This window comes from Podarcis cretensis, assembly GCF_951804945.1.
Source record: "Podarcis cretensis genome assembly, chromosome: 8".
Lineage (NCBI taxonomy): Eukaryota > Metazoa > Chordata > Lepidosauria > Squamata > Lacertidae > Podarcis > Podarcis cretensis.
In genome coordinates this window covers 80,635,089-80,648,191 of record NC_137177.1, presented here as the reverse complement: position 1 = coordinate 80,648,191, position 13,103 = coordinate 80,635,089, and the positions used below count along the sequence as shown (strand labels likewise).

The 13,103-nt window shown below is 48.8% G+C and overlaps 1 protein-coding gene across 1 annotated transcript in view; it reads left to right on the top strand.

Annotated features, from left to right (window-relative positions):
- The window catches only part of UBR4 (ubiquitin protein ligase E3 component n-recognin 4), a 145,752-nt gene extending 142,637 nt beyond the window's left edge, over positions 1 to 3,115 (top strand). The window contains exons 105-107 of the mRNA XM_079987392.1: positions 1,278 to 1,368; positions 1,996 to 2,158; positions 2,685 to 3,115. Coding sequence (XP_079843518.1) covers positions 1,278 to 1,368; positions 1,996 to 2,158; positions 2,685 to 2,749 — 319 coding nt within the window. The 3' untranslated portion in view covers positions 2,750 to 3,115. The remainder of the gene's footprint in view (positions 1 to 1,277; positions 1,369 to 1,995; positions 2,159 to 2,684) is intronic.
- Positions 3,116 to 13,103: the final 9,988 nt, after the last annotated feature.

The following is a 13,103-nucleotide window of genomic DNA, read 5'->3' as shown; positions in this document are numbered from 1 at the left end:
TGTCCGTAAGAGGGAGAAAAGATGTGCTGTGTGTGCCTTGATCCCAGGGCCTAACCCTTTGGACCATGCCATGGCTGGATCAGCTGTGTTAGGTAAAGGTAAAGGTACCCCTGCCCGTACGGGCCAGTCTTGACAGACTCTAGGGTTGTGTGCTCATCTCACTCTAGAGGCCGGGAGCCAGCGCTGTCCGCAGACACTTCCGGGTCACGTGGCCAGCGTGACGAAGCTGCTCCGGCGAACCGGCACCAGAGCAGCACACACGGAAACGCTGTTTTCCTTCCCGCTATAAAGCGGTACCTATTTATCTACTTGCACTTAAGGGTGCTTTCAAACTGCTAGGTGGGCAGGAGCTGGGACTGAACGACGGGAGCTCACCCCGCCGCGGGGATTCAAACCGCCAACAGCGCCACCCGCATCAGCTGTGTTACAGGAGAGTAAATTGGGTTGTGGGTCTTTGGAGGAGTCTCTGCTGGCCCCTTCGCTTGAAGTGTTTCCTTCCTGAGAGCAGGTGTTCAGGGGTCATGATGGAAGGGCGTGCATTTTGGATGTTCTGTAATATGCGCCTGAGTGGTCTTGTAACCTTCGGGGAGGGGCTGCAGACTCCGGCATCGATTGCTCTGCACATTTCCTGCTGCTGTAAGGGAAATCTGCCATTTGATTCATGCCCGTTCTGGGGAAGTAGCTTTAGCCTCCCATGGGAAGCACTTTCCTCAGGGACCGGCAGCCTGCAGTTCTCAAGCAGCCCAAGGCCTTGGAGCCCTCCCTGACAGAAGCAGAGGCAGTTTGATGGCACCTCTCGCTTTGTAGCATTGACCTGCCCTTAACAAACGTTCTGAGAGTGGAGCTGGGAATCCCCTTGTAACATGACTGTGGTGATTTAGGGGGCAGGGGATGCTTGACTACATGGTCTTAAGTCCTGGAGAAAATGCTCCCCTCCTCTTTTTTCTGGGGGGGGGGGATAGAAACGAGATTGCAGGAATTTCAGCAACAGTGCCAGGCCCTGCGTTGCACAACACTTTGCAGTTGTGCCTGCGGCCGTAGTTGTAAATCGCTTTGCTGGGGAGAACAGTGGAGCGTCCCCGTCTCTCTGTGTGTTCCTTCCCTCCCTCCCTCCCTCCCTCCAGCGCCTGGCTGAGCTTGCCCCACGCATTTTCCCACATGTATTATGGATGGGCTTCTGGCTGTCGCCGCAGCCGGGGCTATTCATCAGCTGAGCTTCAGGCAGCAAAGAAAAGTGTAGCAATTAACTGCGAGGCTTGATCTTATTTTCCTAACAGGCTAACGGATAAAGCAGCGAAGGACTACTCTGCCTATCGCTCCGGCCTCCTCTTCTGGGCCCTCGTTGATCTCATTTACAACATGTTCAAAGTAAGCGAGCTTGGAACGAACTTGGTGCGTTTCTTCTTCTTTTAGCAATGCTCCTCAAACCAGTGGCCTGCTTTTTTCTAGGGGGCAGGCACCATCTGTCGTGCGCAGCTCCCAGGCTGAGGAATATTGGGGGAATCCTAGTTCAGGGTGATCTAAAAGCTGAACTAAGACATTTTACATCAGTGTTCCAGGTTCTTTCGCTCTCCCCATCCCCCCGTTTCCACAATTTTTATCAGTTCTGGAGAGGTGCAGCATGTACCACCCATCTTCTTAAAAGTCTCAGTAGACGAGATTATTGGCATCCTCTGAATAAGAACAAAAGAAGACCACAGCAAAGGGACTCCCAGTTCTCCTGTTGCCAACGGCAGATGGCCAGATGCTCTCTGGAAGAGCCCAAAAGCAACCGCCTTTCTCCAGGAGCTGGCATTCAAAGAAATACTGCTCTTGAAGCTGGAGGATCTATCTGGGCATTATTTGATTTATAACTTCTTGATAGGACCTTCTTTAAAAAGGGTTTTTTCCCGCCTTAGGTCCGATTCCCCATTTTAAAGCCGTGTTTGCCTGCTTCCTCTTTGTCCTCCATGCTCAAGCTTCTAACCCTCCCTTCTCCTCCTCTTTCCCATCCAGAAGGTGCCTACGAGTAACACAGAGGGGGGCTGGTCCTACTCTCTGGCAGAATACATCCGCCACAATGACATGCCCATCTACGAGGCCGCAGACAAGGCTCTGAAGACTTTCCAGGAGGAGTTTATGCCTGTGGAGACCTTTTCAGAATTTCTGGACGTGGCTGGTTAGTTATTCCAGAAAGCTGTACGCGTGTTTTATAATAACGCTGTATACTGACATGCAACCTTTGAGTGATGGGAACTGATTCAGATGTAACCGAGATGTTTCCCACAGGGATAAAAACTCCAGTGAACGTGTTCACGTGGGTAGCAGGGTTGGGAAAGGCTCGGGGAGCCTCTGCCAGTCAAGAGTACAATTTGCTGGGTTAGATGGGCCAACACTGACTTGGTATAAAGCAGCTTCCTGTGTATTCTGCATCTTGTGAACCAAAAGTGATTTGGATAGTATAGCAGTGGGTAAGTGAGCAGACAGTGAACTGCAGACCTTCCTGTGGCTACCAGCTATTCCTGCCTCCTTGGTTTTGGGGACTGAAGCTGTTAAAGAGTGTGGGGGGGGGACCAATCTTCTCCATTAGTTCCTATCCTCCCCTGGCCTCTTCACTTGCTTGCTTGAATTGGTGGCAAAGGAAGACGCTTCTAGGAATTGGTTTGCTGACTGTGCACAGCTGACGTGCCCTTTCCTGCTTTCAGGACTGTTGTCAGAAATCAGCGATCCCGATGGCTTCCTCAAGGATCTCCTCAACTCCATCCCCTGAGCCCTGAGCGGCTACATGAAGAGACCACAATCAGCTTGCCTCCCTGTTGTTCCTCTGTATCCTGCCCAACCAGCCCGCAAAGAATGTTGCAGTTACTTTATCTCCAAGCCCCTTGTCTCTCCCCCCCCCCCACCTCGCCCCCTGCCTTGACCCAAATCTTGGAGTGATGTTGGATTTTCAGCTTGTTTTCTCCCCTGTCCACCACCGCCGGTCCACCCCTGTGCTTCTCAGTGTTCTGCCTTGCGTGCTCCGAGCCAGTGAAGGAACGTGCAAGGACTTGAATAACCCAAGCCGGCCCCAGTCAGTTCTACTGCTTCTTTGTGTGTGTGTGACCATTTTACCAGTCAATAAATAAGTTAAATACAACCCTGGTGGGAATGAGTTTTGCCTGCTTTGTGTTTACTGCTTCCTAAGGGTTGGTTTTCCTGCCATCTGTTCACTGGAAATCTTGATGTACTGACCCTTAGAAAAGTGTCTGTGTACAAAATACTTTTGCTTTCCGCAAACTGTAGCTCTTGTGGTTTAACATTTTTAGTGCATGCATGTGCAGAGGAGTGTTCTGTCATCGCCCCCTGGGACGTTCTCACGGTCCCCTGCCAGACCCCTGGAAGTCTCCAGGTCAGATGTTTGACTACTGAAATCAGACTTCCCTTAAAAGTCCTTACAGAACCTACAACCTGCACCTACTAAGTTTTATCGAGAACAAAAGGACTTTCCCTCTATATCCTTGTTTGAGTATATCCCCGCAGGAATAACCTAGACCAGAACAGAGATAGTTAAGGCTTGGAACAAGTTAATGCTTTTATGCAGGAAAAAAATTCCAAGAGTTTGACTATTGTGACAACATAATTGTCTCTACTCCTTAATATCCATCCTACGCTTTTGTTATCCCTCATTATCATCTCATTTTCTGCCTCTCAACTGTCCTACTCAGCCAGATGCACTTCACCTGTCACTCACTTGTAACTCCGCCCAGCATTCCATCACACTCCCCAGCCGTCCAGCATTCTTCCTCCCTCTTCCAAGTTCCGCATATGAGCAGAGTTTGGAGTGCATGATCCCCACTGGCTTTCCCCTAAGAGACATGAATAGTCTTCTAGAAGTGGACCATGAGCTGCAAGCTTTTGAACCAAGGTGTTCCTCGCAAGTACACAAATAACCATTCGGAGAAATCTCATTATGTGATTTGCCAATGATAATGTTGGGTGCGGGCAGATAAGGGTAGGCGGAGGTGCCCTTTCCTGACTCACTGCTCCCTGGAAGGTTTCTGGAGGCGCCCGTTCCAGTTCTAGTTTCCTCATCCCACCCCCCACCTACAAATGAAATTAATTAGCTGCCCTGCAAGGCTCTACCTTGGCCTGAAGGAAAGCATGGCTTAGAGAAGGAGAGCTGAGATTCTGATACAGTTCATTGTGAGGATGCTGTGATGTGGTGAGCTCTGATCCTGGTAAGGGCAGCTGTTTTGAAGCCCATTCTACCTGAGCTGGTTAGCACCATACAACCACGTGCTGTTTTGCACCGTAATCAGCAAAAGATTCCATTCTAAAGGAGATTCCATTCTAAATTCAGCCACTGGAGGAAGGGACAGCCAGGAGGATCTCTGGGTCAATAAAAGCACAGCCCTACAGCCTACCTTGGAGATTCAGGTGTTCTGGGCCATGACTCCCATCATGCTTTGTTCTACAACACACTGCTACATTACATGCTGCATTGCTGGAGAGAAGGCATTGCACCTTTGCTTCTACCTCTTGAGCTGACTCGGGCCTTCCCCAGCTTGGTGCCCCAGTATCCTATGGCCATGCTGGCTGGGGTTAATGGGAGTCATAGTCAAAAACATCTGGAGGGCACCAGGTTGACAAAAGCTGCTCTGCAGGTACATTGGGCTGGGTTGCTATGGGAGGGTGAGAACTAAGGAACGAAACCCAAAGGCTTAATGGAAGAGAGGGATTTGAAAGAATGGGTGCTGGAAAGAAGTTTCAAGCATAAGGGGCAGTGGAGACTTTGAGCCTACAGAAATTGAACTTCCAGGGCAGGGCCACTTCTTTGCTAGTCCTACTCAAGAGTAGGAAATTAATGAACCCATCATGTCTGTTAACTTCAGTGGGTCTACTCTGAGTAGAACTAGCACTGGATACAGCCTGGAATCTGTCCCCACCCCTGCTGGCCAACTTTGACTAGCAGATGGATTATCCTGCCCACCCATTGCCTGACATCAACCCCTGGGCTGCCGCTTTGTGTCCTTCACAACATGTTGAGTGGATCCCCCCACCCCCCTCACAGCCAGGGACAACCCCATCTGCTCCTCATAGGACAGAGAGCGTGCATGACTTTGTCCCAAAGGTATCCTGGAAACAATCCTCGTCTGCTTTCATTTTGGGGTGCCCAACTTTTTGTTGCTGCTGAATTGGTTTGAGCAAGGGGAAATCCTGGCCAACGTCAGCCTTGCTCAGCTGCCCTCAACCACCCTCCCACTAGGGTGCCTTTGACAGGATGTTTTCTATCTCTTACTTGCACAGGCAGATCTCTATATCCCGTGACCCTTTCTACCAGTGGAGGAGAGAAGCTCGGTTCAGCCAGCCACTGTGGGAATGTTGAAGCCCTTCCCTGAACACGGGGCCTGGCACTCGCTTTCCTCGGCTGCCTGCAAACTCCTTGGCAGGTCTGCAGGGATGGATCCTTGATGTGGTTTTGGCAGAGCCGGCAGGGAGATCTTAAGAGCGCTCTCCTGGCTTGTTAAACAAACTTTCACATGGCTGTGTGGCGTACCAGTCACGTTTCTATCTTGCCCCGTGCGCAGGATTGCCTCGCCTGGTGCAATGGATGCATCACCCCGGGAGGAGGGCAGGCTCTTCTGTCGCAACTGATCCATGCTGGTTGGCGCCTGTGGGTTTTGCTGGGATCTGCTGCTAGTTAGCCATCAGGGTGGAGGTCAACATCTCTCTCTAAACACAAGGTGCAGGCAGGTGTGCGAATTAGATGTAGCCTTTCTTCTCTTCTCTCCTGCCTGTTCCAGGAGGAGGGAAGACTGCAAGGACCACCTGTCTCTGTTCTGCTGTCTAGATGTGTGGAGGGGGGTGGCATTGTTTAGCAACTACACATTGTCTTTGTCGGTTTCCTCTCCCTGAGTTGTTTCTGCATAGGAACACGGGAAGCTGCATTACAGTGGTGCCTCGCAAGACGAAATTAATCCGTTCCATGAGGCTCTTCGTATAGCGGTTTTTTCGTCTTGCGAAGCAAGCCCATTGACAGCTTAGCGGATTAGCGCTATTAGCAGTTTAGCGGCTTTTAGCGGATCAGCTGATAAGCGGCTTAGGGCTTAGGAAAAGGGGGGGGGAGGGGAAAAACCCCGCAGGAACTCGCAAGACATTTTCGTCTTGCGAAGCAAGCCCATAGGGAAATTCGTTTTGCGAAGCGCCTCCAAAACGGAAAACCCTTTCGTCTAGCAGGTTTTCCGTCTTGCGAGGCGTTCGTCTTGCGGGGCACCACTGTATATAGTGAGTCAGACCATTGGTCTATCTAGCTCAGTAGATCAGTAGATTCTGTTGTTCAGAACAGAACCTGGGACTGTTTGTGTGCAAAGCATGTGCTCTGCTACTGAGCTATGGCCCTTTCCCTAAAAATAAAGTAAGATTCTGGTTCTCATTGTTCTGAATAAAGGGCTGAATTAAATGACATGAGAAGCTGTCTTATACGGAGTTGGATCATTAACTCCCATCTGCAGCAGCTGCAGTGTGTGTGTGGTGTTTTTTTTTTGGGGGGGGCTATTGGCAGCATGGTGCTGAGGGCCTGCTGAAGTCTGGCCCTGCACAAACAAGTTCTTTTTTGGGGGGGGGTCAGTTAAAGGCATAATGGGCAGGAAGAGAGAAAGGGTGGGTGTTGATGTGTTTCATAGGGAAACAGGAAAAGCCAGGTCACAAAATGCTTTCCCCCTGGAAATTGGGAAGGGGCTTTGACTGCACATCAAATGGTTTGGGCCAAACCTTGCTGGAAACATTTTGTCATACGTAGTGCAGTGTCCATTCTGGGAACAGGACGGCCCTTCTCTCCCAAGTCTATTCTGAAAAGAGTGTAGAATAGGCACTCACTTGCTAAACCCACCAAACACATGGTGTATTACTGGATGTTTTTCTGAATGGTGCCTTCATAGGCACTCAATTGACGAGCGCTGCCTTAGGGCTCTCAGAAGTTTTTTCGCCCCCACTACTGACCATGAGATGGCTGCTTTTGGAGCAAAAACCCAGGCCAGGGTTGTGTTTCTGCAACTGTAGCAAAGGGTACCCTTGATGTTGTAGTGGCTGTAAGATAAATTGGCCCAGACCTTGAGGCGCCTCTTTCAAAAGGCCTAGTGGTGGCAAACTATGTACCCCATTTGTGTGTGGGGGGGTTACTTTTAATAGCCTCTATTAACAATTTTAAGAGCAGTCCCAGTTTGTAAACTTGCCTGTCATTATCTTAATCCAGGGATTTAAAGAAAAACAAGCTCTGCGAGCCAAGCAGTTAAAACAGGGGGAAAACAGAGATTCACGGCAGGACCAAATAGAACAAGTTATAAAACAGTTTCGCCTGCTTGGTCAATATTTGCAGTGACGAAGCGCTTCGCCCATTTATATTTCAACTGGTATGATAAGCGCAGGGCTGTGTGTCTGCGCACGTAGTGAAGGGCTTACAGCAGATGTGCATTGCCAGCTGTGTAGGTTGTTCCCAGTTGGGGAATAATTGGCAGTGCCATCCATGTCCAAATGTCAGTAGAGTTGTTTATTCTCCAGTCGTGTCCCCTTTGCTCTGACATACGCTGTCTCGAGTCATCCCCTATTTCTTTGCCTCCAGCAACTTCTCCTTTTCCATCAGATGCCTGTTCGGGATCATCTCTCCAAACCCTCGGAAATGTTGTTGTTGCCTTAAAACAGTGCCATCTGCACCACCGCAAATGCCTCAAAGGAATCACAAGCTCTTTCCGGCTCAGATCACATTTGAGGAACGCACGGCACCATCAGGAGGGTTTTAGACACAGGTCTCGCTTCAGATGATATTGGATTCAGAGCCTCATCAGCCAGCATGGCCCGTGATGAGGACGAGTTGGGATCTAACAGGATCTGGAGGGCCTCACAGGTTCCACATCCCTGCTCTATCACCTTTGGCCCACCAGTGCGGCAGATGCAGAAGTCCAGCCACACCCCTTCCGAGATCATGCAACAAACTTCTCATGATAAATAATAGCAACTGGGCATGCATTGCAGGAATCACTGCAGAGTTCTATGTGTTGCCTCTCAGCTAGATCAACTATTTTCTGGACACGTATGCGGGCAAATGATTTCGAGTGCTCCAATATCTTCCTTCGGAGTGGCTTAAAATGTGTTTCCCTTGAAGTTCCAGTGTATGTAACAGAACTTGTGCACCACTCTCTTGTGTTTTCAGGGTTACGAAATGCTTAGCTTTGGAGGATACAGAACAATTCCTCAATGTTCTTCTCCAGCGTGATCCTAAGAACTGAACCTCAGTGGCTGATTTACCTCATTTCACTCTGGCACAAGTCGGGGACTCCAGGAGGAGATTCCTTCTTGATGACTAAAGAGCTGCCCTTTCATATCTTCTGCTGATAAGAGCTGTTGATTCATAACCTCTAGGATGCAGGAGACAGGGACTTTCCGCAGAAATTGTAATGTGTCGTGGATCCCCCACAACCCATGACCACTATGCCACCGAGCCCAATCCAAATGTAGTATGTCTGCGCTGCCTTGTTCTGGATACTCTCATGAGTTAACAGAATATTCCGACACCAGTGTCGGTAAGGGGTAGGAAAAGTCTGGTAAGAACACAAAAGCCTGTTGGGTCAGATCAAAGCTCCATCTAGTTCAGCATCCTTTTTTTAACAGTAAAGGTAAAGGTAAAGGGACCCCTGACCATTAGGTCCAACTCTGGGGTTGTGGCACTCACCTTGCTTTACTGGCCGAGGGAGCCGGCGTACAGCTTCCGAGTCATGTGGCCAGCATGACTAAGCCGCTTCTGGCGAACCAGAGCAGTGCATGGAAACGCCGTTTACCTTCTCGCCGGAGCGGTACCTGTTTATCTACTTGCACTTTGGCGTGCTTTCGAACTGCTAGGTTGGCAGGAATAGGGACAGAGCAACGGGAGCTCACTCCGTCGCGGGGATTCGAACCACCGACCTTCTGATCGGCAAGTCCTAGGCTCTGTGGATTAGACCACAGCACCACCCGTGTCCCTTCTTTCCTAACAGTAGCCATTTTAAAATGCTTTTTTAAAACTGAATGTTTTTTTGATACAGCAAGATAAAAAGAAATTGGGGGCGGGGAGAAAAGAAAAGAAAGAGGGCTTCTGATTCTCTGCCTGTCAGTTACATAAAATGAATCGTTCAAAATATTTGCTCCACAACAACATCCAACTGTTCCACTTTCCATAAACCAGTATTTTCCCAACCAACAGTAGCCAATCAAATGCCTCCAGGAGGCCCACAAGCAGGGCACAAAGGCAGCTGCTTCTGTTCCCTGGCAACTGGCACTCAGGGACAAGTTGCCTCTGAATCTTGAACAATGGAACCAATGCTATCTATTAGTGTATTCCGAAATAGGCTCAGCACCATCCTGCTGTATCAGGTCAAGGCTCCCTCTTAATCCGGTGTTCCAATGACTAGCTGCCTGGGGCTGGTGGGAGTTGTAGGGGGAGAGAATCAGACCTGGCTTAGAAGATCCAGTTGGTACCCACACAGAGAATGGATGTTGGGGAAATGAGACTTTTGGGAGGTGGTGTTGGAACAGAACAAGTGAAGGGAGGTGGATGTTGAGAGAAACTAGGAAATGTTACTGGAAAGGGCCACTGCAGAGGTGGAGAGTAGGACACAGTGTGATTTGAGTCAAGGAGAATCTGGATCCAGATGCACAGCACAGCCACGTGAGGCTCATTCATTACTTGGTGTCGCCTAGGGTGAAAGTCGCTTTCTCTTTGCCAGGATTTACTCCATGGGCTTGCTGGATGGAACTCCCTGTTGGCATCTTGTGAATGAGGCCGAGATATAAAGATGATTTCTGCAAATAGCCCATCTGGCTTTAGGTAGGGTAGAAAGCAGGGCCGGCCCAACCATGAGGCAGACTAAGGCAGCTGCCTTAGGTGGTAAAATCCAAGGGTGCATGCCTGCTGCTGGAGAAGTGAGGAGAAGCAGCTGCGTCGTCTTCTGGGTTCTGGTGAGATCTCGCGAGAGCCTTGTGAAATTGTGCAGAGGCCTCATGTGAGCCTTCAGCAGTGGGGCACATGCAGGTTGGGAGCCTCAGGTGGCGAAATGGGACAGGCTGTCCCTGGTAGAGTGCATGACAGGGCGCCACTAAAAAGCAACAGCCACGATTTCTGGAGGAATGTTTTGAGGAGTATATGGGAAAACATTGCTCTAAAAAGAGTATGTTGATATGCATGGATTAAGTATGTAAAGTGTAAGTGAGAACAATAATTAGAAATGGCTATAAGAGATGTATTATCCAAAGTATTTAAATCTGAGCTAAAGAAAGTCGAGCTGGGTTGGAGGGAAGTCACAGGGGTATGTAGGGTTTATGTTTGCAGGGCAGGGGGTACATGTATTTTCTTTAGTTTAATTCTGTATTAGTATTTGTTTACTTTAATTTTCTGTATCATGTATTAAGAAATAAATAAATAAGCAAGCAAGCAACAGCCACAATTCCTTTCTACAAATAAATTATTATTATTATTATTATTATTATTATTATTATTATTATTATTATTGGTGTCCTATGCAGAATTCACAATGTGCAAGAACTGCAGCCGTCTTCTTTCCCGGTCTTTAGGGCCCAGATTCAGTTTGTGCAGTTGGACGGCGCCTTTTACCCCACTCAGTGTTTACCATCTAGAACCACTTTGTTGCCAGGTGGGAACGGCAGTTCTGGCAATTCACGTGGCCTTTGCACCAACCTGGATGAGAGAAGGCGTCTTGATCTGCCATCCAAGCCAAGCGATGTCGTTTCCCCTGCTTTCTGACTCTTGTTTTTGGGCACGTGAGCAGTTGCTTCATTCTTGCCCCCGGCACTAATGTGCAGAGTAAGAACGTTTCAACTCCTGGAGAGACTCCTGGATAAACATGCAGAGTTACAGATAGGTAGCCGTGTTGGTCTGCCATAGTCAAAACAAAATAAAAAAATTCCTTCCAGTAGCACCTTAAAGACCAACTAAGTTAGTTCTTGGTATGAGCTTTCATGTGCATGCACACGAAAGAAGTGTGCATGCACACGAAAGCTCATACCAAGAACTAACTTAGTTGGTCTTTAAGGTGCTACTGGAAGGAATTTTTTTATTTTGTTTAAACATGTAGAGTGTTGACCAAGATGGATCAAAGATAGTGGATTGAAGACTGAAAACAGGAACTTGCCTTACACCAAGCCAGACCATTGGTCCATCTAATTCAGTACTGTTGATACTGATGGACAGCAGCTCTCCAGGGTTTTCAACAAAGGTGCTTCCCAGCCCTACCATTAGATGCCAATGGGGATAGAAACTGGAACCTTCTGCATGCCAAACAAGTGCTCCACCACTGAACTATGGTCCTTGTCAGGATACTGAAGGATGCAGCCCCAGCTAGAGCTCCCAGCTCCCAAATTTTGGAGGAGTTCAAGAAGAAACAATTAAGCAGCCTCCCCCCTAGTTGCAAAATGAGTCTTTTTCTCTCTCCAGGCCTTACAAGATGAGCTGTTCACTCTTCCTGGAAGCAATGGGGGAAGCCAACTCTTTGCTGACAGGCAATGGCCACAGATGGTGACAGCAGCCACGAAATTAAAAGATGCCTGCTTCTTGGGAGAAAAGCAATGACAAACCTAGACAGCATCTTAAAAAGCAGAGACATCACCTTGCCAACAAAGGTCCGTATAGTTAAAGCTAAGCTTTTCCCAGTAGTGCTGGAGGAGACTCTTGAGAGTCCCATGGACTGCAAGAAGATCAAACGTCTCCATTCTTAAGGAAATCAGGCCTGAGTGCTCACTGGAAGGACAGATCCTGAAGCTGAGACTCCAATACTTTGGCCACCTCATGAGAAGAGAAGACTCCCTGGAAAAGACCCTGATGTTGGGAAAGATTGGGGTTACAAGGAGAAGGGGACGACAGAGGAGGAGATGGTTGGACACTGTTCTCGAAGCTACCAGCATGAGTTTGACCAAACTGCGGGAGGCAGTGGAAGACAGGAGTGCCTGGCGTGCTCTGGTCCATGGGGTCATGAAGAGTCGGACACGACTAAACGACTAAACAACAAATGGCCACAGATCCTGCCCCATTACGAGGCAGTGTTTGTTGAAGACCTTCATGCTATCATTTAGCAGTGCCCCATTGACAGGTTGGATGCCAGGCCACATTTTTTCCCCCAGCGAGGCTGGGCAGCTGAATGCTGCTCCCAATGACAATTGCTTGGAGGAAATCTTCAGACTTCATAGCAGGAATATGCTAGGAGATGCAATCTACATTGTTATGTAGTGAGAGCCAGTGTGGTGCAGCAGTTAGCGTGTTGGACTAGGACCTGAGAGAGACCAGGGTTCAAATCCCCATCAGCCATGATGTAGTTTACTGGGTGACCTTGGGCCAGTCTCTCTCAGTCTAACCTACCTCACAGGGTTATCGTGAGGATAAAATGGGGAGTGGGGAGAACTATGTATGCCACCTTGAGCTTCTTGGAGGAAAAGTGGAGTATATAAATGAATAAATTCTGGCTGTTGTTGTTTCTGAACATCACATTTCAGGTGTCTCTGAATGCTGTCTGGAGTCATTCTGTTTCCTAGTGGGCACATGGTAAATCTGTCCCCGGCCTGATGTTGGGAGAAGAGCTCTCTCACTCAGCACACACACACACACACATTAGCCATCCTCTGCGATGGAACTGTGATGTAAGGGTACCGTATTTTTCCGTCTATAAGACGCCCCCATGGGTAAGACGCCCCCCTATTTTGGGGGACTCCAATTTAAGAAAATGGGGGGAAATGGCCCCCATGTATAAGACACCCCCAACTTCTGGACATTATTTTTTAGGGAAAAAACCTAGTCTTATACACAGAAAAATATGGTTTAAAAAAAGCATTGATTATATCTGCTTATCCCACCAAAGCTGCTGTTGTTGCCATCCGTCTGTGTCAAGAGGCAATGGAGTGCGCCTCTGGGGGTGAAGTCAAACCACTGCGTTAGCAGCACCAGTGACCTTCTCAAGGTGCAAGCCTGGGCAGTGTCTATGGAAGTCCTCAGCTGACCAGAAGACAAGACACCCCTTCCCTGAGCCCTGGCATTGGTCAGCTAATTAACATGGGGGGATTTATTAAGACGAATGTTGAAGTCACAGGTATTCGCATGGAACCGCTTGATG